This window comes from Ostrea edulis, chromosome 6 (genome assembly GCF_947568905.1).
Source record: "Ostrea edulis chromosome 6, xbOstEdul1.1, whole genome shotgun sequence".
In the NCBI taxonomy this organism is placed as follows: Eukaryota; Metazoa; Mollusca; class Bivalvia; order Ostreida; family Ostreidae; genus Ostrea; species Ostrea edulis.
Genome location: NC_079169.1, coordinates 10357282 through 10380492, shown reverse-complemented (window position 1 = coordinate 10380492; position 23211 = coordinate 10357282). Strand labels below are relative to the sequence as shown.

Below are 23211 nucleotides of genomic sequence, written 5' to 3'. Positions count from 1 at the left end.
AATTAGAAATTATCTAAATCAAGACATGGAACTCATCTAATTTTTGATAATGATCAATAACACAAATTTGAAGAAGAGTTGCTAAAATATTTAATCATGCGAAACATGTAAATGCAGTTTATACAATACATCAAAGAAAGGAGATTCACTTCCGAATCAAGACAGAATATTACAAAACAATGTCGCACACACTACAGTGAAACTTCCTAGTCCAACAACCATGCAATCCATTTCAATGGGCATTCTGTTTCATTCTCAATTTCATTGTTTTTATACTGTTTTATCAGACACAATGTATTACAATAAAACATTTGTCTCCCAATACTTGTCAGATTTCCCTCCACACTGTATAAATCTGTATATCAATATCATTAACTGCCAACCTTTTTAGTTCTACCATTTGGCCATTTGTTAGTGGACTACAAATGAAGTATGATTTAATAGTACATCAATGCTTGTCTTTGTTGTTATTTTGAGCAATATTTTTATGTCTCACCATGAAATGACACTATATACATGTAGTGTTGCCCCATTAAGATTCAGTTTCCATTCATTATCTTTCCTACAAGTACACATACATGTATTCTACTAAAATTTTGTATACATATATTCATCACGAGAATATCCAGGTCAAGTTTTCTTATTTGCTTTTGGTTGATTATATAAATGTACAATAATAATTTTTGACAAGAGTTGTGCCCCTTGGACTTTTCGCTTAGTATTTCAGTCATACATGGACATTTTGAATTGAAATTTAGGATACATGTCACAACAATACACCAAGTTCATATTTGGTTCAGGTCAAAAACAATTTATCTGGCAGAGTTATGCCCCTTGGACTTGGAAAATTTCAAACAATTTACAGTTTCTACTCATGATCTCAGTCATACAGACATTTTGAATTGAAATTTGGGATACGGATATATCATGAGAATACACAGGCAAAATAGTCATTTGAGTATGGTCGTACAACTCTTCACAGAGTTATGGCCCTTGTACAGGGGCATTCATATCACCCCAACACATCTAGTTTGAACTCTTTCTCTCCCCCACTCTCTCTTTCCCTGTACAGCCTACAGATTTTGTACCACGACATCAGCACACTGATAGAAGGAAGGTGGTGCTCCAGGGTTATTGGTGTTATATGTTACCTTCAAGTAAAACAAAACCGTGATCAAATGCAGGGCAAGGTAAAAAACATTCACGCTTTTATAATGTATACATGCACTAGTCTTGATTATATTCAATTCTTAAAAAAAATACTTACTTGAATTGCATAGTTTCCTTTCACAAGTCTAACATAAAAATAAGAAAGAAATAGAATTAATTAAACATAGCATGTTTAAAATAAATGGGAGTTTAAAACCAGATAAAATGAATCTGACAAAAATGTGAAGGTGTGACAGTCTGCACTTACGGAATTTTCACCACCGCTGTGTAGAGAGTCAGTGACTTCTCCCCCTGGTCTGGTATGGTGGTCAGCAGCTGGAACTTCCCATCAGAGACACTCCCAAAGGCGACAGTAAAGTTTCCCTATAAAACCAGTACAAAGTTATCATTCGATCATCATTAAGCAATACTTCGAACTGTAATTTTATTCTTGAATATAAATTTTTGTGTCCAAAATCCAGTGGTCAACTAAGTCAATTATTTTTCATACTGAAGGAGGAACATGGAATAGCTTTCCATGAAATCAACAATCAACGAAACTATTGGTTTTTTCTTTCTTTTTTAATAACTTATGAAATTTGATACCCCTGAAAATTTACTATATAAACTCATTTTATACCAAACAATATAACATACATTTAAAATTCAAGGGAGCATTGTGATAAAATATTTACTAGGTACTTATTAAAAATATTTTTAAAAATCAAATAAAATTTGAAGTACAGGATTTTCCCCTCTCCCAACATTAGTCCTGGAATTTCTGGGGTCTTAGGAAAACCCAGAGCCCTAGGCATAATGTAACCACAGTAACCCCCCCCCCCCCTCCAGAAATCCCTAGCTACCAACCTTTCTTCTATTACCTCAATACAATGTCACTGTCTATTCTAACAGTAAACTTACTGGAGAAGAACCCAAGAAATGATCCAAATTCTTCTGAAAGGTAACACTTAATGTCTGGCCTGGTCTGTGGAAAATAAAATAAAAAACTTTTATACAATAATAAAGTTTCCTGTTCCACTAGCTCTGAAGTTTGGACTAGTTTATATTTAAAAGTGATGGGCTTAAAAGCCTGTTTTAAACCTATATTCTCATATACAACAGAAAAATATGACATCACAATGCCAATTAATACATATGGGGTGCATTACTGTAAAAGTGCTTATTTACCCTGGGGGTTATGTACGTGTTTTTCCATGTCCAACATTACGTGTGGGGGAAAATACGTGGTAACTGCATATATATTATATCAAATGTTTATAACTATACGCGTGGGGGGAATTTACGTGCGTATTACGTGATTGCTTATTGGCACGTAATTAGCGTAAATTCCCCCCACATGTAAATAACCACCTTTACAGTACTCTTTTGTACCTAATGATAACAGTCTTTACTTGGAGGAGTTGTGTATCAATCAGACAACTAATGACATCATAGAACTGATACAATCAGACACTGTCATAACTAATGACATCATTGAACTGATACAATCAGACACTGTCATAACTAATGACATCATTGAACTGATACAATCAGACACTGTCATAACTAATGACATCATTGAACTGATACAATCAGATCCACCTAATGATAGTATACTATAATAATAATAACACCGTCTTTACTGTGAGTACTGAGATCATTAGACACTCTGGTATCTGATAAGAACATACCTAATAATAACGCCGTCTTTACTGTGAGGAATACTGAGATCATTAGACACTCTGGTATCTGATAAGAACATACCTAATAATAACGACGTCTTTACTGTGAGAAATACCGAGATCATTAGACACTCTGGTATCTGATAATAACATACCTAATAATAACGACGTCTTTACTGTGAGAAATACCGAGATCATTAGACACTCTGGTATCTGATAAGAACATACCTAATAATAACGCTGTCTTTACTGTGAGTAATACTGAGATCATTAGACACTCTGGTATCTGATAATAACATACCTAATAATAACGACGTCTTTACTGTGAGCACTGAGATCATTAGATACTCTGGTATCTGATAATAACATACCTAATAATAACGACGTCTTTACTGTGAGTAATACTGAGATCATTAGATACTCTGGTATCTGATAATAACATACCTAATAATAACGACGTCTTTACTGTGAGTACTGAGATCATTAGACACTCTGGTATCTGATAATAACATACCTAATAATAACGACGTCTTTACTGTGAGTACTGAGATCATTAGACACTCTGGTATCTGATAATAACATACCTAATAATAACGACGTCTTTACTGTGAGCACTGAGATCATTAGACACTCTGGTATCTGATAATAACATACCTAATAATAACGACGTCTTTACTGTGAGTACTGAGATCATTAGACACTCTGGTATCTGATAATAACATACCTAATAATAACGACGTCTTTACTGTGAGTACTGAGATCATTAGACACTCTGGTATCTGATAATAACATACCTAATAATAACGACGTCTTTACTGTGAGTAATACTGAGATCATTAGACACTCTGGTATCTGATAAGAACATACCTAATAATAATGCCGTCTTTACTGTGAGTAATACTGAGTTCATTAGACACTCTGGTATCTGATAATAACATACCTAATAATAACGGCGTCTTTACTGTGAGTACTGATATCATTAGACACTCTGGTATCTGATAAGAACATACCTAATAATAACGACGTCTTTACTGTGAGTACTGAGATCATTAGACACTCTGGTATCTGATAATAACATACCTAATAATAACGACGTCTTTACTGTGAGTAATACTGAGATCATTAGACACTCTGGTATCTGATAAGAACATACCTAATAATAATGCCGTCTTTACTGTGAGTAATACTGAGATCATTAGACACTCTGGTATCTGATAAGAACATACCTAATAATAACGACGTCTTTACTGTGAGTACTGAGATCATTAGACACTCTGGTATCTGATAATAACATACCTAATAATAACGACGTCTTTACTGTGAGTAATACTGAGATCATTAGACACTCTGGTATCTGATAAGAACATACCTAATAATAATGCCGTCTTTACTGTGAGTAATACTGAGTTCATTAGACACTCTGGTATCTGATAATAACATACCTAATAATAACGGCGTCTTTACTGTGAGTACTGATATCATTAGACACTCTGGTATCTGATAAGAACATACCTAATAATAACGACGTTTTTACTGTGAGTACTGAGATCATTAGACACTCTGGTATCTGATAATAACATACCTAATAATAACGACGTCTTTACTGTGAGTAATACTGAGATCATTAGACACTCTGGTATCTGATAAGAACATACCTAATAATAATGCCGTCTTTACTGTGAGTAATACTGAGATCATTAGACACTCTGGTATCTGATAAGAACATACCTAATAATAACGCCATCTTTACTTGGCGGCATTTTCCCACAGGGTCCTTTCACTTGGAAACAGTTATCATTACCTGAGTGAAAAAAAAAATTAATAAAGTTTTATGAGGAAAACATGAAATCAGCATTTGTCTAGTGTACCTCACTGTTTCTATAATCAACACTAGGCCAAAAAAAATATATGTTGGTTTCCACTTTCACCTAAAAAAAAATTAAAGCAATACATGCTGTAACTGACGGTAAATAAATTGAAAAATAAAAGAACAAATATTTAACATATTTGTGATTAAATACATACAACTTAATGGAATCAGAGTAAATCTGAAGCAATAAACCCATCAGATAAGCAGAAAATGTCGATTCATGAATCATTGTCATCCTGTCAGTAATTCCTGCTCGTAATCTCCGATGTGCATTGACCTCGGAGGTCACCAGTTTGGAAAAAAGCGAAAGGGAGGCACTGAGCGCGTGTTAGATTTGTAAACAAAACATGCCAATTGTATAGAAAATCACAACCAAAATTTCATTTGAGTTGAACATTTGCGTAATTATTACTTTCTTACACTTATAGTACTTCTTGTCATTCATGAAATGATGCAATACTTTAAACAAACGAAATGTGTAGTTATTCACGTCAGTTTCCATCTTTGTATATGACTTCGGTCTCAGCAACCTGATTATGTTCGGCAATCATTGTTCCCATGTCTGCGTACATACGACGCAATGGCGGTTTATACGAAATGCTCATAATGTATGTATGCTCTCAAACAATGTTCCCTTTTTTAGTTTGCTGGATTTTTCTTCAGATCTTGGTGATTATATCAGTTATGCCAATAGGAGTTAATTGATGCATAATTGGATAGTTGAAAAAATGCCGTCAGTTACAGCTCGTATTGCTTTAAGGGTCGGAAGGTAGCTATATTCTTTTTTAGAGGTTGAACTATTTTTTAATGATTTAGTATTCTACTATGCATAAAATATAGTGATTGTCTAGTATTAATCAAATAAAAGTTATATGATGAATCAAAACATTACTTCCACTGTACTGTAAACAAAAACTGTGGTTTGGAATGTGTTAGTGCATAATAAATAGCTTAATAAGTCAATAAATATACTCTTTCTGTAGTGAAGACATTCGCGAAATTTGTGAGAATGGAAAAAAATGTGTTAGGGTCGGCAGAAATGTTTAGAGTTGGTCGGGAAAGTGGAAACCAACATATACATAAATAAATAAATATATATATATATTTGGCCCTATTCAGCTGCCAGCTCTTAGTCCGGTCACTGCACGCGTGACTTTCTCTATATCATCATCCAATCATACCTGCTTTGTTAATTCCTGCAAGAGAGCCTCTTTGTGCAGGGCTTATTAAACAGAGGTGAGCATGACATGTCTCAATTAACACGAATACACTCAAAATGCACAAGGAAACTATTTCTTTCATCGAAAACGGCGCCATTTTGTGTCCCTTACGCAAGAGAAAAGGACAACTCACGTGAGTATCACATGACGTTAAAAGAGTATAGATCCCTGCGGATTCAAGATTTCAGGGCGAGGGGGACTAAACATTTTACCTTTAGGTAGAGGACACGAGGACCACCTTAGAGTTAGATGTGATTTATATTTGTTTTCATTATTATTAATATAATTTTTTTTTTAAATTTTCTGTTTTATAAAACTCGAATGAAAATATTTGGAGTCAAGATTGGTTTGGTTTGAAGATATTTTGATTGATCAATTTCATCAAATCGAAAGGATTGAGAACAACTTCTAACAACTAGTACCTCTCCTAAAATATTATAATATGTCATGCAAGATAATGATTAGGCATACAAGGTAAAATGTACAAAATTTCCAAGTTTCACCCATAAATTTGTGAACAGCTGAGGGACACATTTTCATGTTTGGGTATTATTATTTTTTTGGTGGTACTTCACTTATAGCTGGTGACGTCTCAATATGAATGAAAAATTCTTGACGGGACGTAAAACAAACAAACAATCAATCAACTAATCCGGGGATGAATAGCTGGTTATCTAATCAAACATAATCAAGATGTTCCATTTATTGGACATCATGGTACAAGATACAATGGTGCAGTCTGCAACATTCTTAATGGGAGGATTCAGAAACAGTGGATGCTGCGACCCAAGGGTGTATTTTTTCCGCTCATAAAAGGGAGACGGCAGATCCCAAAATGACCACTTTTTTTTTAGAATATTATACGAAAGGATGTGGCTCACGGCGGGTGTGACCGGTCGACATGGGATGCTTACTTCTCCTAGGTACCTGATCCCACCTCTGGTGTGTCCAGGGGTCCGTGTTTGCTCAATTCTCTATTTTGTATTGCTTATCGGATTTATGAGATTGATCACTGTTCGTTATCTTCACCTTTCATACAAAAGTGTGATCCTGTTGACTATGGTGAGTGGTTGTGCATTTGGTGAGTAATTTGCCCCGATGGTGAGTGATTGTCTCTTTGGTGAGTGATTGTCTCTTTGGCGAGTGATTCTCTCTTTTGTAAGTGATTGTTCCTTTGGTGAGTGATTGTCCAGTCCTTTGGTGAGTGATTGTCTCTTTGGTTAAAAGTGAAGATAACGAACAGTGATCAATCCCACAACTCCCACAAGCAATACAAAATAGATAGTTGGGCAAACACGGACCCCTGGACACAACAGAGGTGGAACCAGGTGCCTAGGAGAAGCAAGCATCCCCTGTCGATCGAGTCCTCTATCCTGATCAGGCAAAACGGAGTTATTCGTAGTCAAAATCAGTGTGCCAAAAATGACCTAACAATCGGTATGAAACATGTCAGCGAGCATTTGACCCAATGATAGGTTGTATTGAAGAGCTAGACCGTTATAACGACCATAGAATTTGCGAAATACTGACTTCAATCGAGACTGTTGAAACCCTTGTACCATCAACTTGTTTGTCAGTAGCTTGTCTCGATTTAAAACCTGACTATACCCAGAACAGGCTGTTGCGTATCGAATCAGTTAAAAGATATAAACACCACATGCAGGTGATAATGGAATATTGTTACATAAATTTGGGAAGTTGACGATTGAGCTGAAATCATCCCGTTTGTCACAGTTGTGTTGTCAGTTTGCCGTTAATGTCTACTTTCAATAAAATATCTAAGTATGGAGCAGAAGTGGACGACTCTGTGGTGTCTTTTATTTCGAGTTCACAAGGATATATCGAATCGACATATGAATGAAAGTTAATGTTAAGGAGGTATGCTACACCAGAGAAATTTGATGTGGATGAAAAGTGGAGGATATGTACAACATTATTTTGAAGTTGAAAATTTTCAAATGTACTTTATTTTGTCAAGAAGTACAGTTTTAGTAGAAAGTAATCTGAAATTTTTTTAAAACCCCTGCTGGACTCGAACCTGCGACCTACAGTTCAGCAGTCGGTATTCTAACCTACTGAGCTACTCGGCTATGTATTTATATTGAAAAGGAAAAGTCAAATATTGCTGATATCGATTTTTTCATCCATGTTTTTAAAGGAAGTCAGCCATTATGACGATGTAGAGTACTACCTTAATAGACAAAACGTCGTCGATATATCTAAATGTCGAATTGAAGGTCACAGCAAAAGATTTTTTCTTCTCACGTAGAAGTTTTTGAATAAATTCTGCTGATATAAACAGGTCAGCTAACAAAGAAGCAGACTTTGTGCCCATGGGAATTCTAACAGAATTTTGGAAGACCTGATCACCAAAAATCATGAATATATTGTCAAAGAGGAACTCTAGCATATTTTTATTTCAACTTCAGAGTACTTGTGCGTGGAATCAGAGTGGTGTTTAACAAAGTTATTTTTTGGATGACTTATCACTAGATATGAATATTTCCGATTTCCATTTTGTTGAAGAATCAACGGTCTATGATTTCAAAAAGGGAAGTCTTCAACTTATAGTGAGGAATGTTTGGTGAGTGATTGTCCAGTCCTTTGGTGAGTGATTGTCTCTTCGGTGAGTGATTGTCCCTTTGGTGAGGGATTGTCTCTTTGGTGAGGGATTGTCTCTTTGGTGAGTGAATGTCCCTTTGGTGAGTGATTGTCTCTTTGGTGAGTGATTGTCTCTTTTGATGAATACTTCTCTCTTTGGTGAGGGACTGTCTCTTTGGTGAGGGATTGTCTTTTTGGTGAGTGATTGTCCCTTTGGTGAGTGATTGTCTCTTTGGTGAGTGATTGTCCCTTTGGTGAGGGGTTGTCTCTTTGGTGAGGGATTGTCTCTTTGGTGAGTGATTGTCCCTTTGGTGAGTGATTGTCTCTTTGGTGAGTGATTGTCTCTTTTGATGAATACTTCTCTCTTTGGTGAGGGATTGTCTCTTTGGTGAGGATTGTCTCTTTGGTGAGGGATTGTCCCTTTGGTGAGGGATTGTCTCTTTGGTGAGTGATTGTCCCTTTGGTGAGGGATTGTCTCTTTTGATGAATACTTCTCTCTTTGTTGAGGGATTGTTTCTTTGGTGAGTGATTGTCCCTTTGGTGAGTGATTGTCTCTTTTGATGAATACTTCTCTCTTTAGTGAGTGATTGTCTCTTTGGTGAGGGATTGTCTCTTTGGTGAGTGATTGTCCCTTTGGTGAGGGATTGTCTCTTTGGTGAGGGATTGTCTCTTTGGTGAGTGATTGTCTCTTTGGTGAGGGATTTTCCTTTTTTTTTGAGTGATTGTCTCTTTGGTGAGGGATTGTCTCTTTGGTGAGGGATTGTCTCTTTGGTGAGAGATTGTCCCTTTGGTGAGATATTATCTCCTTGGTGAGTGATTGTCTCTTTGATGAGGGATTATTCCTTTGGTGAGTGATTGTCCCTTTTGATGAATATTTCTCTCTTTGGTGAGTGATTGTCTCTTTGGTGAGCGCTTTTCCCTTTGGTGAGTGATTGTCTCTTTGGTGAGTGATTGTCTCTTTGGTGAGGGATTATTCCTATGGTGTGTGATTGTTTCTTTGGTGATTGATTGTCTCTTTAGTGAGTGATTTTCCCTTTGGTGAGGGATTGTCTCTTTTGATGAATACTTCTCTCTTTGGTGAGGGATTGTCTCTTTGGTGAGTGATTGTCCCTTTGGTGAGGAATTGTCTCTTTGGTGAGTGATTGTCTCTTTGGTGAGGGATTGTCCCTTTGGTGAGGGATTGTCTCTTTTGATGAATACTTCTCTCTTTGGTGAGGGATTGTCTCTTTGGTGAGTGATTGTCCCTTTGGTGAGGAATTGTCTCTTTGGTGAGGGATTGTCTCTTTGGTGAGGGATTGTCCCTTTGGTGAGGGATTGTCTCTTTTGATGAATACTTCTCTCTTTGGTGAGGGATTGTCTCTTTGGTGAGTAATTTTCCCTTTGATGAGTGATTGTCTCTTTGGTGAGTGATTGTCCCTTCCTTTGGTGAGTGATTGTCTCTTTGGTGAGCGATTTTCCCTTTGGTGAGTGATTTTCCCTTTAGTGAGGGATTGTCTCTTTGGTGAGTGATTGTCTCTTTGGTGAGTGATTTTCCCTTTGATGAGTGATTGTCTCTTTGGTGAGTGATTGTCCCTTCCTTTGGTGAGTGGTTTTCCCTTTGGTGAATGATTTTCCCTTTGATGAGTGATTTTCCCTTTGGTGAGTGATTGTCTCTTTGGTGAGTGATTGTCCCTTCCTTTGGTGAGTAGTTTTCCCTTTGGTGAGTGATTGTCTCTTTGGTGAGTAATTGTCCCTTCCTTTGGTGAGTAGTTTTCCCTTTGGTGAGTGATTGTCTCTTTGGTGAGTGATTGTCTCTTTGGTGAGTGATTTTCCCTTTGGTGAGTGATTTTCCCTTTGGTGAGTGATTGTCTCTTTGGTGAGTGATTGTCTCTTTGGTGAGTGATTGTCCCTTTCGTAAATGGTTGTTCCAGAATGACTCATGATGCCTCGCTGTGGTTACAACAACTGTGTGTAGATGTATTAAGCATCTAAGCATGCCATGACGCTTAGATACCACATACCAATGTCGATTAGGATTAAAGAGGGACAGAAGAGTAATCAGAGTGGAGAGGAGAATGAATTCTTAAGTTCGAACAAGAATAATATACAGAATTATTGTTAGTTCTAGAAAACTAATGCATATAACTTTGACGAAATTCTGCCTAACCTGGCGATACGATTACCATGTATAAATACGGATGTATATTTAATTGCTGTTATAAAATTTAGAAATTCATTTCAAAATTAAGGATTATCTCCCTCATGCATAGCTCTTATCCTTGGACGAATTTGGCTCCACTTTTTTTGGCACGCTGTTTTTGGCTATATTTAGCTCTAAAACTTCATAGTTATTTAGGATTTCAAACATTTTGGTTGAGCATCACTGAAGAGACATTATTTGTCGAAATGCGCATCTGGTGCATCAAAATTGGTACCGTATAAGTTTTACATACATAGGAGAAACAGATAGCAGACAGGACGAAATTGGTGAAGAATATTATAACTGATTGATTGTTTTACGTCCCGTACGGCATTTTGTCACTCACATTGGAACCTCACCAGTTGTAGGCGAAGTATCGTAAATTTAGACCTATGAATTGCCCTTACGAATAGGACTCGAACGTTCGACCTCCTGACCACAAAACGAACGCCTATCACTGAGCTACTGCGCCAAGCCTTATCTATTGTCTTGGTAAAAAGTTGCCAAAATTTAGAACACGTGAATTTAACTACAAGTGAACTTGGACATTCGCCACGTTTCAGACATTTTTTTCTAGAATTGTTTCATCTCGATATGTTGAGTTCTTGAATGATTTCCGAAATAAGTTTGAATTTTATATTATAATATTCACATAGTTTGTATACCGGCCTGGGTAGTTCAGTGGTTAGATCACCTAACTAGTAATGCAAGGGTCCTGGTTCGATACCTAAATGTGCCAAAGGCTTCTCTCCTTCTTTGCTAGAGTAATGTCTATTTATACAACTTCCTGTAAAACATAAGACCCGACGTTATATATTTTCTTGCAATAACCAGGGATTTTCAAAATATGCAAGATCTAAAACATACATGGTAATCTACATCAAGATGTTTTGTAGAAAAGAGGTAGAATGCAAGTGAATTGTACGTGAAGTGTCACAAAATTATATATCATTGAGAAACATCGCGCAAGAGAAAATGGCTTGTATTTTGTGTGGAAGCGAGAAAGCATTAAAGGACAAGAACCAGTGGTAATGACCACGCCCTTCGTAGATTAGGAGAAATTTTGGACAGAGAAAGAAGAAAATTCAGAGCAGATAGTAACAAGATCGAAACTCCAGTACATATTAAGGTATTCAATGTATAATGACCATTATCTCATATCTAATAAATGGATGGTGGAATATTTGTAATCATGGTATCATTTTGAATGGTTCAACAAATAAAAATAATCCACCATAGGAAATTTCTAAATTTTGTTTACTGCTTGATGTATTTCACCTAGAATTTAACATTGAAGTATATGGGAAAAACATGTTTTATTACAATATGTTAAAAACAAATTATATTTTCATACTAATCTCTTGGTAGAAAGTTGCATACACTTTCTTTTTATGAAAATATGAAATTAAATTAATCATTAACCACACACATTTTTAGACAATTAGATTTGTCTTATTTTTACAATGAGCAGACAATTCTTCCAAAAAGTCTTAAGTGCAAAAAGGTCAGCTTCTAATCATTTACCAGTCATGTGAATTTCATCTGCTTCACTTTCATAATAATTTAACAATAAACTTTTATTAGGTCACCTGAATTCATTCAGGTGACCTATTGCTATCTGTTTTTATCCGTCGTCGGTCGTCGTTCGTCGTTCGTCGTGCGTTAACATTTGAACATTTTCAGCTTCTTCTCTGAAACCCCTGAACCAATTTCAACCAATTTTGGCATATAGCATCTGTGGGTGGAGGGGAACAAAAATTGTGAAATTCGTGGTCCCTGCCCGCCTGGGGCCTGAGGGGTGGGGCAAAAACCATCAAAATGAGTAATTTTAAAAAATCTTCTTCTTTACTCCTGGACATCAAGAAGCCAAACTGTGGGTATAATTATAATGAACGTTGAGCCCTCTACCAAAATTGTGAAATTCATGGCCCCTGGGGCAGGGGTTCTTGTGTTAGGGTGGGGCTCTATTGGTCATATAGTGAAAATGTAGAAATTCTTTGAAAATCTTCTCTGTCTCTGGGTATTAAGTAGACAAACTAATAGTATGGTAATGATGAGCAAGGATGCCTCTTTGTACCCCCGCAACAAGTTGTGGTGGGGGGGGGGGAGGTATACTGGAATCGGGTTGTCCGTCTGTCCGTCCATCCGTCCGTCTGTAGACGCAATGGTTTCCGGGCTCTAAAGCATTATCCTTTCCACCTACCGTCACCATATCATATATATGGACTACCCATGGTATGAAGATGTTCCCTATCGATTTTGGAGTCAAAAGGTCAAAGGTCAAGCACACTGGACATCGAAGTAGCAATATGGTTTCCGGACTCTAAAGTGTTATCCTTTCCACCTACAGTCACCATATCATACATATGGACTACCCATAGGATGAAGATGTTCCCTATTGATTTTGGGGTCAAAAGGTCAAAGGTCAAGCGCACTGGACATTGAAGTAGCAATATGGTTTCCGGGCTCTAAAGCGTTATCCTTTCCACCTACAGTCACCATATCATATATATGGACTACCCATGGGATGAAGATGACCCCTATCGATTTGGGGGTCAAAAGGTCAAAGGTCACGCGCACTGGACATTGAAGTAGCAATATGGTTTCCGGGCTCTAAAGCGTTATCCTTTCCACCTACAGTCACTATATCATATATATGGACTACCCATGGGATGAAGATGATCCCTATCGATTTTGGAGTCAAAAGGTCAAAGGTCACGCGCACTGGACATTGAAGTAGCAATATGGTTTCCGGGCTCTAAAGCGTTATCCTTTCCACCTACAGTCACCATATCATACATATGGACTACCCATGGGATGAAAGATGTTCCCTATCGATTTTGGGGTCAAAAGGTCAAAAGCCATGCCCACTGGACATCGAAGTAGCAACACTCAGAAAAGAGGTAGTTTATACCTATTTCCAACACCCTTTGGGAGATTGGGGTAAGCGGGGGGTATTCTTAGTGAGCATTGCTCACAGTACCTCTTGTTAAAAATTGTGAAATTCATGGCCCCTGGATCAGGGGTTCTGGTGCTAGGGTGGGGCTCTATAAGTCATATAGTGAAAATGCATTATTTCTTTGAAAATCTTCTTGTCTGTCCTTGGGTATTAAGTAGACAAACCAATAGCATGGTTATGATGAGCAAGGATGCCTCTTTCAAAATTGTGGAGTTCATGGCCCCTGGGTCAGGGGTTCTGGTATTAGGGTGGGGCCCTATTGATCATATAGTGAAAATGCATTTTATTTCTTTGAAAATCTTCTCCTCTGCTGCTGGGTATTAAGTAGACACACTAATAGTATGATAATGATGATCAAGGATGCTTCTTTCAAAACTGAAATTTATGGCCCCTGGGTCAGGGGTTCTGGTGCAAAGGCGGGGCTGACCACATAGCTATTCAATGTTTCTTCCATCCTAAAGTAAAATTCTTATACTGTATTTAAACACAAACCTAATTCAAACATTGGAAGGTTGTTACATGATACTCAGGTGACCTATAAGGCCCCTAGGCCTCTTGTGTTGATCTAAATCCTTCAAAATTGTTCATCATCCTTTCATTATACATGGAATACCTTAAGTAGAACTAGGGAAAAGCCCAGGATGATTGTAGGACACTTGGTAATTCTCTCATCAGCATGACAGAGGAGATAGTCCACAGAACCATTACAATACTGTACAGCAATGAGCAACACAGAAAACGACAGCGATGTATTAGTTGATGATATTTTGACGAAAGGATGCAGGGAAGGGCAGGAACGAAATAAATTATAATACATTTACCTAGAAATGGGAGAAAATGTCAGGAATGAGAGTGCTATATTTTGTCGTCAATAGCCTAAATGTATCACTCTAAGTACAAAGATTGGACCTCATCTATGTGCACTGAATGAAGATACGATTAGCAAGTAATACAATCATAAAGGTTCCTCAGTCAAATGATATTTTCATTTACTGATCTACACATATATATGCAACCTTTTGACAGATTATGGTGAGCTGAAGGTGTGGTGGTCACGTACTCGCCACCACCTTAATTTAATCCGGTTTACATATTGCCTAAAACTTGAACAGAATCTATATGTTGCTAGCCATATACTGTAGACCAATTTTATTTTTCATTCGCGTGCTAAAATTTTCGCGAGGTTCGAGAGACCTCATTATGGCGAGTGTTTCTCTTCGCGAACCATCTCATCATTGGTAAATCTCGATATAAAGTCATCGTGAATAAAAGTTGGTTTCAAGTACTACGAAAATTTGAAGATAACAGTGATCAATCTCATAACTTCTATAAGGAATACAAAATTAAGAGTTGAGCAAATACTACCAGAGGTGGGATCAAGTGACGAGGAGGAGTAAGCATCCAATGTCACATCCACCGTGAGCTCTATATCTTGATTAGATGAACGGAGTGATCCATAGTCAAAATCAGTGTATCAAGAACGGCTTAACAATTGGTATGAAACACTTCTGTTTTTTATGTATTAATTGAATGTTATAGATTTAAAATTGACTAAACACGTGTCAATTTTACTTTATCTATCAAAAATTATCAGAGAGGTGAATATCAAGACCTTTCACTTGGTTCCTATATAGAGAGATATGATTGTTCCAAAACTTCACATACAGACATGATCCTCGGTGCCTTTGTAGTTTTTCTGACTTTCTCTCTAAGTCATAGTTCACCCGAATTTTCCATTGTCGGAAAGTCAGGGTTGAAGCTGAGTGTATCAGGTAATGGAGAGGATGTTATCCGTCACATACCCGGGTGTTTTATGTTGTCATTGACAACTTTTGAATGACTGATAAAGTTAACTTCTAATTCCAGATGACGACGGTATTTCTCTCGTCATTTTTACCGTGAAGGATCGCAATGGTAAAACCAGGGACTATGTAATAAAGGCAAAGACGGATGGTAAGTCCATTCAAACACCCACGGAAGTATATACTATATAATGATGGTAAGTCCATTCAAACACTTAAAATCACGTCTACTTTGTATAAATTGTTCAAAATTTCATCTCCATTTGAAATTCATTCAGCTTTTTTTTTTTATCACGTATGTCTGTTTGTTTGTCGGTTTTTGTTTACTACTTTTGTGGCGATTTATTAATAGCTTTCGATTTTTCTACTTTTAGAGACGGACACATGGGATTTTGTAGATGAAGAGGCGGACGTCCGTACCGGCGACATGCTGGAATACAAAATGTCCGTCATCCAAAATGAGATGCTGGTGGAATCCGAGTGGAGTAAAGGTTGGTATTAGGACTTCCGGAAAGAATTACGTGTATGTAGGAAGGGATCTATGGCTTCTTTTGGCGTTCTGAACTGTTCAGCCATTATTTAAGATCTGCGGTAAGTATTAACTGCTTATCAGTTGGTTGGTCCTCGTTTACCTTACTTTGGTCATACAACCCTTGTACATGTATATCTTAAGGACGCCTGATACAAACAGATCGAACTAATCTCAGTACAAAATGTGAAAATACAATGTAGCAACATTACAGACTGAACGAAGTCAAGATGATCAAATTTTTAGTGTTTACTGGGTGCTGTATCGTATAGAGCCTCTGTAATCAATTGAACTCTTTTCACACTTTCATTAAAGAATCTCTAGATGCATCATGTTGGTAAATAAGTATCAATAATTACTCTACAGTAAGGAAACTTTCAAACATGCCCAAATTTTGTCCAAAATCTGTATAAAATTAAAAAAATTGGAACTCTTCAAAAGAAGGTAAAAACAATTTTTTAGAACATTAAATACAAAATGGAAGCAAAGGGTGATATATATTTTTTGGCTTAGTTTTGTTATAATAAGTACAAATATGAAAAACCTACAGAATAAGGGACCTGTAATGTTTTTTATGATGTTCGAAAGTTGAAATATATTACCCCCTCCCAAGGTAACTCCACATAAATTTCCCCCGCTGTTTTGGACTTATTGAGGAATCATGAGGATATATCGTATGGTGCATTTTATTCATTTTACTTATGAAAATATGAATGAAGTATTCATTTTCATCATTTATCAAAGTTTTGCTTTGTAGCAAGTGTCGTCGATAGCTCTACAGACTCACGTCGTTATCTCAAATACGTAAGTGGGGGCCCTGACCGCAGGATACCCGAGTCCTTAAAATAGATAGCAACTGTTCCGTTGCCAAGTTTACGACATTATAAGTGAAAATTGCTGCGGATTTTTCGGAGGAATCCCTAAACACCAAGGTTTCATGTGACAGTCGACTTTATCATGATACAGATCCTTCCTCTTTACATTTCCCATAGTCAATGACAAAACAGTGTTCCCGATTTTAGGTTTTATATATTAAAAAATGTTAGTAGAGACATGTCACAGCTCTAAACCCGACTGCCTTCTGACGCAAATTTAAAGAACTAGTTTTACGAATATACTTCGATATAAATATGACTGTAATGTGAAATACATCTATATTAATACAAGAAATGGACCAAATAACCAAAGGTAATTCTGATTTCGGCAATCTTGAATTTACCATGTACGATATCACAAATGTAACACGCGAATTCCCGCCATTTTCTTCCAATCGAGGAAACATCAAATCTCAATTTAAAAACTGATTATGCGACACTTCATCATTGCAAACCACGGGTTATTGTTTCATTCCATTCCACAAACCACGGGTTATTGTTTCATTCCATTCCACAAACGAAACAATAACCCGTGGTTTGTGACGACGGCGACACGTGTGTCATGAAATACGTTATATTTTCAGACAAGACTCTGATCAATACTTTCTGGGTTGATCGATGTATCAATTAAATGATTGGGCGGAAAATTGCATCAATGTGCATTACGCATTGACGAATAAGTTTTCCATTCATTCTTCACTAGATATCCAGATCTACCGAAATCATTGTTACATGTAGTATTTTCTAATAAGTGATTTAAAAAAACCCCAAACAAACTATATTTGTATATACTGTATTTTAATAAACAAAATACGATACAAACTATTCCGAGGGTGCCCCCACCAGTATATTCAAGTTTCAACAAAATACCACCTCCACCCCCATGAAATTGCGCCTGTGGCACTTTACCTAATAGCACTGTTGACTCCGTTAGAAATCAATCAATCCCTGCATTATGAATAACAAATATTACACGACAGTCTGGGAATTTCTATCTTCTTCGTGATACATACCCAGATGACCTAGACTCTGAGTCTCGTTTCCTCCAATACTCCACTCCAAGCTCTGTATATGCCTTTCAGCTGTCTTACTAAAGCGATTCGAACCAGGACAATTTCGCAGTCTTAGACAAACCGTGGTATTCAGAGACGATTTTAATGGCGACTTCGATGCAGCTCGTTACAACACGGAGGTCAGCGCATGGGGAGGAGGGGTGAGACTTTGGATATATATGTTTGAGTTTCACTTTTACATAGAGTTTAAATTGTGTTGCACGGAGTACATAGATTTGTAGTTTTGAAACTAAAAAACAATCTTTGTAGAATGGAGAATTTCAAGTTTATACCCCCGAGAGAGCGAACGTACACACCGCCAATGGCTACTTATATCTTAAACCTGTAAGTATACATCTGGTGTACAAATTAACTTTAGATTTTCGGGAAAAGATAGATTAAAACTAAACACAGTGTACTATATACAGAAGCTTGCACATTTAACTACACTTTCATTGTCGTTCATTACTAAATAAAAGGTGAAGAAATCGTTATCAACGCGAAATGTGAAGAAATCGTTATCACCGCGAAATGTGAAGAAATCGTTATCACCACGAAATGTGAAGAAATCGTTATCACCGCGAAATGTGAAGAAATCATTATCACCGCGAAATGTGAAATGCTTATGATTTGTTCACAATATATTGTTGCAGACATTAACAGTAGACCATCATAGTTTCAATGAAGGAAACCTCTACAATGGTCACATGGATGTGAAAAGTGAGTATACGGTCCTAGATATGTTTAAAGTAATTCCACCGTCCTATGATGTCATCAGATTTTGCAAAATCAACGATTTATTTAGATTTATGCATGATAGGAACATAAATTTTGTTGGAGTCTATTCTTATAGTTATTGTTAAAAACCTTTTTAGAAATAAACTATTTCAAAAGTCTAAGTAATAGGTGAATAATCAATGATATGTTTCAAAATATTAATCCCAAGGGCAATGACTCCATTTAAATCTTATCAAGTTTATTATGCGATAGATTTCCTTTATTTTTTACCGACATTTTGTATATTTTTGTGAAGGAACAATTGTTTTGAATGCTATTATATCGTCATGACCAGTTTTTATGAAATTTTGATAACGCTGCAATTTTCTGACGGTGATATATGATTCTGTTTATGTATATCTCGCATCTTAAAAAGTGCGATGACCTATAATTTTTATTTGATGATTTATTAGTTTTAGCTCTAATAAATGGAAATGAATACACTTTTTAAACTTGTATCAGATAAAACTGCGAGCATGGAGTTACCTTAAGTTCTAATTTCAAATTACTAATTGTCAAAGGTCCTTGATTATCAAACGTTTGCATCACATTTAGACCTATGGCATTCCTGTACAAATAACGTCAACAACGGCTGTTATAAGTCATCTTACGGACAGGAAATCCTTCCACCCATAATGTCCGGAAAAGTAACCACCAACGCTGCTATCACCTACGGAAAGGTCAATGTGAGAGCAAAGGTTCCAAAAGGCGCATGGCTCTGGCCAGGTCAGTTCTGATCTTCATTGAACTGAGATAATATGAAATGATATTTTGTAATATTGCCATCTTATTAGTGTAAAATTGTTCTATGACCATTCAATCCAGCTATATGGTTATTGCCACGTGATAACCACTATGGAGGTTGGCCTCGTTCTGGAGAGATAGATCTTATGGAGACTAAAGGTACGTGTATCCTTAATAGTTTTCGTAATATTAAACAGAACAATCAGTTTTATCTGTGTTTGCCTTTTATATCTTTACCAGTTTTTAATAATAATCATTTCTTCCTGAATTAATCGATGCAGTTGTAAACAATCCGCGTTTGAATCTTCATAAATATAGTATGCCTACTTTAACAGCTAGAAATTTCGACAACAATGAAAGTAAAATGTATATATAAGAAATAAATTAATTTTTTTAAAGTGAAATTTATGCTTTAAATACACGAATCTTGTGTTACATGAAGGGAATGCCTGGACCAATGAATGGGGATCTGATCGTGGGATTCGCTCCATTGCTTCTACACTTCACTGGGGCCCTGATGCCGGACACAACTGTTTCCAGAAGACACATGGTGAAAAGTCAGTTGTAGCCCAAGTGTAGCATTCATAGACAGCTGAGCAAAATATCTCATTAGCTCTAAGTCAAAACAAAAGATAATGTATAAAGCTTTAACAATTAGTCATATATATAATCATTTAAAAACTATTTTTTGCTACGTACATTTTTGTTCTGCGGTATTAATGAATTCCGAACTTTTACAGGTATTTAAACCAACCAGATGGCTGGCACGGGTGGCATACCTACTCTTTGGATTGGAACAAAGATCGTCTTATGTATGTTATCAATTGCAATTATAACGTTATGAACACTTATAGATCGTCTTATGTATGTTATCAATTGCAATTATAACGTTATAAACACTTATAGCTCTTGTAACGCATATCAGGGCAATTATGTCTACGATATTGTTTGATTACTAATGAAATCAAAGAGTCTTTAGTAAAACTTGAAACCTTATAAACCATCTCTTTACCATTAGTTTACTCTTTTAGAGATTAAACAAAGCAAACTGTTTCAGCATCTTGGTTGATGACCAGGAAATCTACAGACTGAGCACTCCATGGAATGGAATGTACAACTATTGTCCCTACCACAATATCGAGGACCCGTGGAGATACGGACCTCATAATGCTCCTTTTGATCAGCCTGTAAAGTATTCACTTAACAACCTGTCAAGTATTCACTTAACAACCTGTCAAGTATTCACTTAACAATCTGTCAAGTATTCACTTAACAACCTGTCAAGTATTTACTTAACAACCTGTCCAGTATTCACTTAACAACCTGTCAAGTATTCACTTAACAACCTGTAAAGTATTCACTTAACAACCTGTAAAGTATTCACTTAATAACCTGTAAAGTATTCACTTAACAACCTGTCAAGTATTCATTTAACAACCTGTAAAGTATTCACTTGATAACCTGTCAAGTATTCACGTAACAACCTGTAAAGTATTAACTTGATAACATGTAAAGTATTCACTTAACAACCTGTAAAGTATTCACTTAACAACCTGTCAAGTATTCACGTAACAACCTGTCAAGCATTCACTTAATAACCTGTAAAGTATTCACTTAACAACCTGTAAAGTATTCACTTAACAACCTGTAAAGTATTCACTTAACAACCTGTCAAGTATTCACTTAACAACCTGTCAAGTATTCACTTAACAACCTGTCAAGTATTCACTTAACAACCTGTCAAGTATTCACTTAACAATCTGTCAAGTATTCACTTAACAACCTGTCAAGTATTCACTTAATAACCTGTCAAGTATTCACTTAACAACCTGTCAAGTATTCACTTAACAACCTGTCAAGTATTCACTTAACAACCTGTCAAGTATTCACTTAACAGCCTGTCAAGTATTCACTTAACAACCTGTCAAGTATTCACTTAACAACCTGTCAAGTATTCACTTAAAAACCTGTCAAGTATTCACTTAACAACCTGTCAAGTATTAATTTAAAATTAAAAATCTGTAAAGTATGTAAATATTCACTTAACAACCTGTAAAGTATTCTCTTAACACCCTGTAAATATCCACTTAATAGCCTGTAAAATATTCACCAAACAATGTGTAAAGTGTTCACTAAACAACATGTAAAGAACATTTATATTCACTATCATGTGTAAACTATTCACGAAATAGTCTATGAAATATTCACTGCACAGCATGTAAAGTACCGTTATTCACGATACAGTTGTAAAATATTCATTAAACAGCGAGTAAAGTATTCACTGAACAATATGTAAAATATTCATTGAACAACTTGTAAAGTATCCATTAAACAGCCAATAATCACCAAAGAACCTGTAAAATATTTATCGGTCAAGTATTCACTCACGTACAGTATCACATTATTGCTGTTATAAAATTTAGAAATTCATTTCAAAATTAAGGATTATCTCCCTCATGCATAGCTCTTATCCTTGGACGAATTTGGCTCCACTTTTTTGGCACGCTGTTTTTGGCTATATTTAGCTCTATTACTTCAGAGTTATTTCGGAATTCAAACATTTCGGTTGAGCATCACTGAAGAGACATTATTTGTCGAAATGCGCATCTGGTGCATCAAAATTGGTACCGTATAAGTTTTACATTATCAAACCATGAGCCTGTAGAATATTTCCTCATCGTTCTCTACAATATCCTCTTACAAACCTGTAGAATATGCTAAGTTAAGTAATATTTTCTCTTCAGTGTTTGATCACATATATCAGAAAACCATTCTCTTGTATGAAGTCCTTAGATATTATCTAAGTCTGTAAATTACCGCTACCTCTCTCTTATTTGTCTCTAAAGTACCAAAATCATCTCATCACTTCGTAATATATATATATATATATATATATATATATATATATATATATATATATATATATATAAATAGATTGATAGATATATACTCTCCTTTCCAGATATTTAGCCAAATGGGGGGATTCATCTTATAGGCATATGTCATTTTTGTTACGAACACCCTCTACAATATTAGATTACATAAAGGACATCACCATTGTTTCATAATATGCTTTGAAGGCTCGAAATTTAATATCAAACGTCATCATTAAACCTAATCATGTGACGTTTCTGTCATAGTTCCATCTCATTCTGAACGTCGCTGTTGGAGGGACTGGTGGGTTCTTCAGTGATGGCCAATTCGACGTACCAAAGCCCTGGCGAAACAATTCTCCACACCCCATGAGGGACTTCTGGGAGCACCGAGGCGATTGGCTGAAAACATGGCATGGCGATGATGTAGCAATGTTAATCGATTATGTGGAGCTCATTCAATACTAACTAAAATAATAAACTGATACAAGATTTTTTTGTGTGTTTCGTGACTGGAGATTTGCTAATTTGTAAACTCTAGGGATTTGTAAAGGTATGCACGGTTCTGAGATAAACAAAACATTCTATTGGTTCTGCCTTACATACAGGTATTTGTATGGACAATTCTGATTTCAAAATTCGACTTCCTTGTCCAACTTTCTCCTTCATAACATCATCACTAATATCGATCTCGCATTTGACGTACTTATTTTCAATTACAAAAAGTGGTTAAGAATGTTGACACTTCAAAGCTAGCTTTGAATTCGAAACTTTGTGATTTCTAATTTCATTATTGGTGTTATTTGTTATCATTACATCGTTAGTCATACCCGTTATCTTTACATTATCATTATTATCTTTACATTGTTAATATTGCTTGTTAATCTCGATAATTACAC

The 23211-nt window shown here is 36.2% G+C and overlaps 3 protein-coding genes across 3 annotated transcripts; 1 reads left to right on the top strand and 2 right to left on the bottom strand.

The window, feature by feature from the left end:
* Positions 1-73: 73 nt before the first annotated feature.
* LOC125646122 (uncharacterized) lies at positions 74-6061 on the bottom strand. The gene is made up of 6 exons (XM_048872277.2): positions 5883-6061; positions 4560-4632; positions 2071-2134; positions 1418-1533; positions 1268-1295; positions 74-1151 (listed from the first exon to the last, which is right to left on the bottom strand). The coding sequence occupies exons 1-6, from the start codon at positions 6016-6018 to the stop codon at positions 1074-1076; spliced, it is 495 nt and encodes a 164-aa protein (XP_048728234.1). The 5' UTR covers positions 6019-6061; the 3' UTR covers positions 74-1073.
* A 2388-nt stretch (positions 6062-8449) lies between these two features.
* LOC130047193 (TRIO and F-actin-binding protein-like) lies at positions 8450-10687 on the bottom strand. The gene is made up of 3 exons (XM_056141792.1): positions 10669-10687; positions 9589-10410; positions 8450-9345 (listed from the first exon to the last, which is right to left on the bottom strand). The coding sequence occupies exons 1-3, from the start codon at positions 10685-10687 to the stop codon at positions 8450-8452; spliced, it is 1737 nt and encodes a 578-aa protein (XP_055997767.1).
* A 4583-nt stretch (positions 10688-15270) lies between these two features.
* LOC125648136 (beta-1,3-glucan-binding protein-like) lies at positions 15271-22806 on the top strand. The gene is made up of 12 exons (XM_048875065.2): positions 15271-15432; positions 15527-15613; positions 15837-15953; positions 17949-18079; positions 18189-18263; positions 18572-18638; positions 19251-19421; positions 19521-19598; positions 19882-19996; positions 20180-20251; positions 20497-20626; positions 22580-22806. The coding sequence occupies exons 1-12, from the start codon at positions 15330-15332 to the stop codon at positions 22778-22780; spliced, it is 1347 nt and encodes a 448-aa protein (XP_048731022.2). The 5' UTR covers positions 15271-15329; the 3' UTR covers positions 22781-22806.
* Positions 22807-23211: the final 405 nt, after the last annotated feature.

Coding starts and splice junctions, on each gene's coding strand:
- LOC125648136 (XM_048875065.2), top strand. CDS start 15,330: ATGATCCTCGGTGCCTTTGTAGTTTTTCTGACTTTCTCTCTAAGTCAT. Junction 18,264..18,571: donor GCTACTTATATCTTAAACCT/GTAAGTATACAT, acceptor ATATTGTTGCAG/ACATTAACAGTAGACCATCA. Junction 19,599..19,881: donor AGATCTTATGGAGACTAAAG/GTACGTGTATCC, acceptor TGTTACATGAAG/GGAATGCCTGGACCAATGAA.
- LOC125646122 (XM_048872277.2), bottom strand. CDS start 6,018: ATGGCGCCGTTTTCGATGAAAGAAATAGTTTCCTTGTGCATTTTGAGT. Junction 1,296..1,417: donor ACAGCGGTGGTGAAAATTCC/GTAAGTGCAGAC, acceptor TTTTTATGTTAG/ACTTGTGAAAGGAAACTATG. Junction 1,152..1,267: donor AAGGAAACTATGCAATTCAA/GTAAGTATTTTT, acceptor TTTTACTTGAAG/GTAACATATAACACCAATAA.
- LOC130047193 (XM_056141792.1), bottom strand. Junction 9,346..9,588: donor ATCCCTCACCAAAGAGAGAA/GTATTCATCAAA, acceptor CCCTCATCAAAG/AGACAATCACTCACCAAGGA.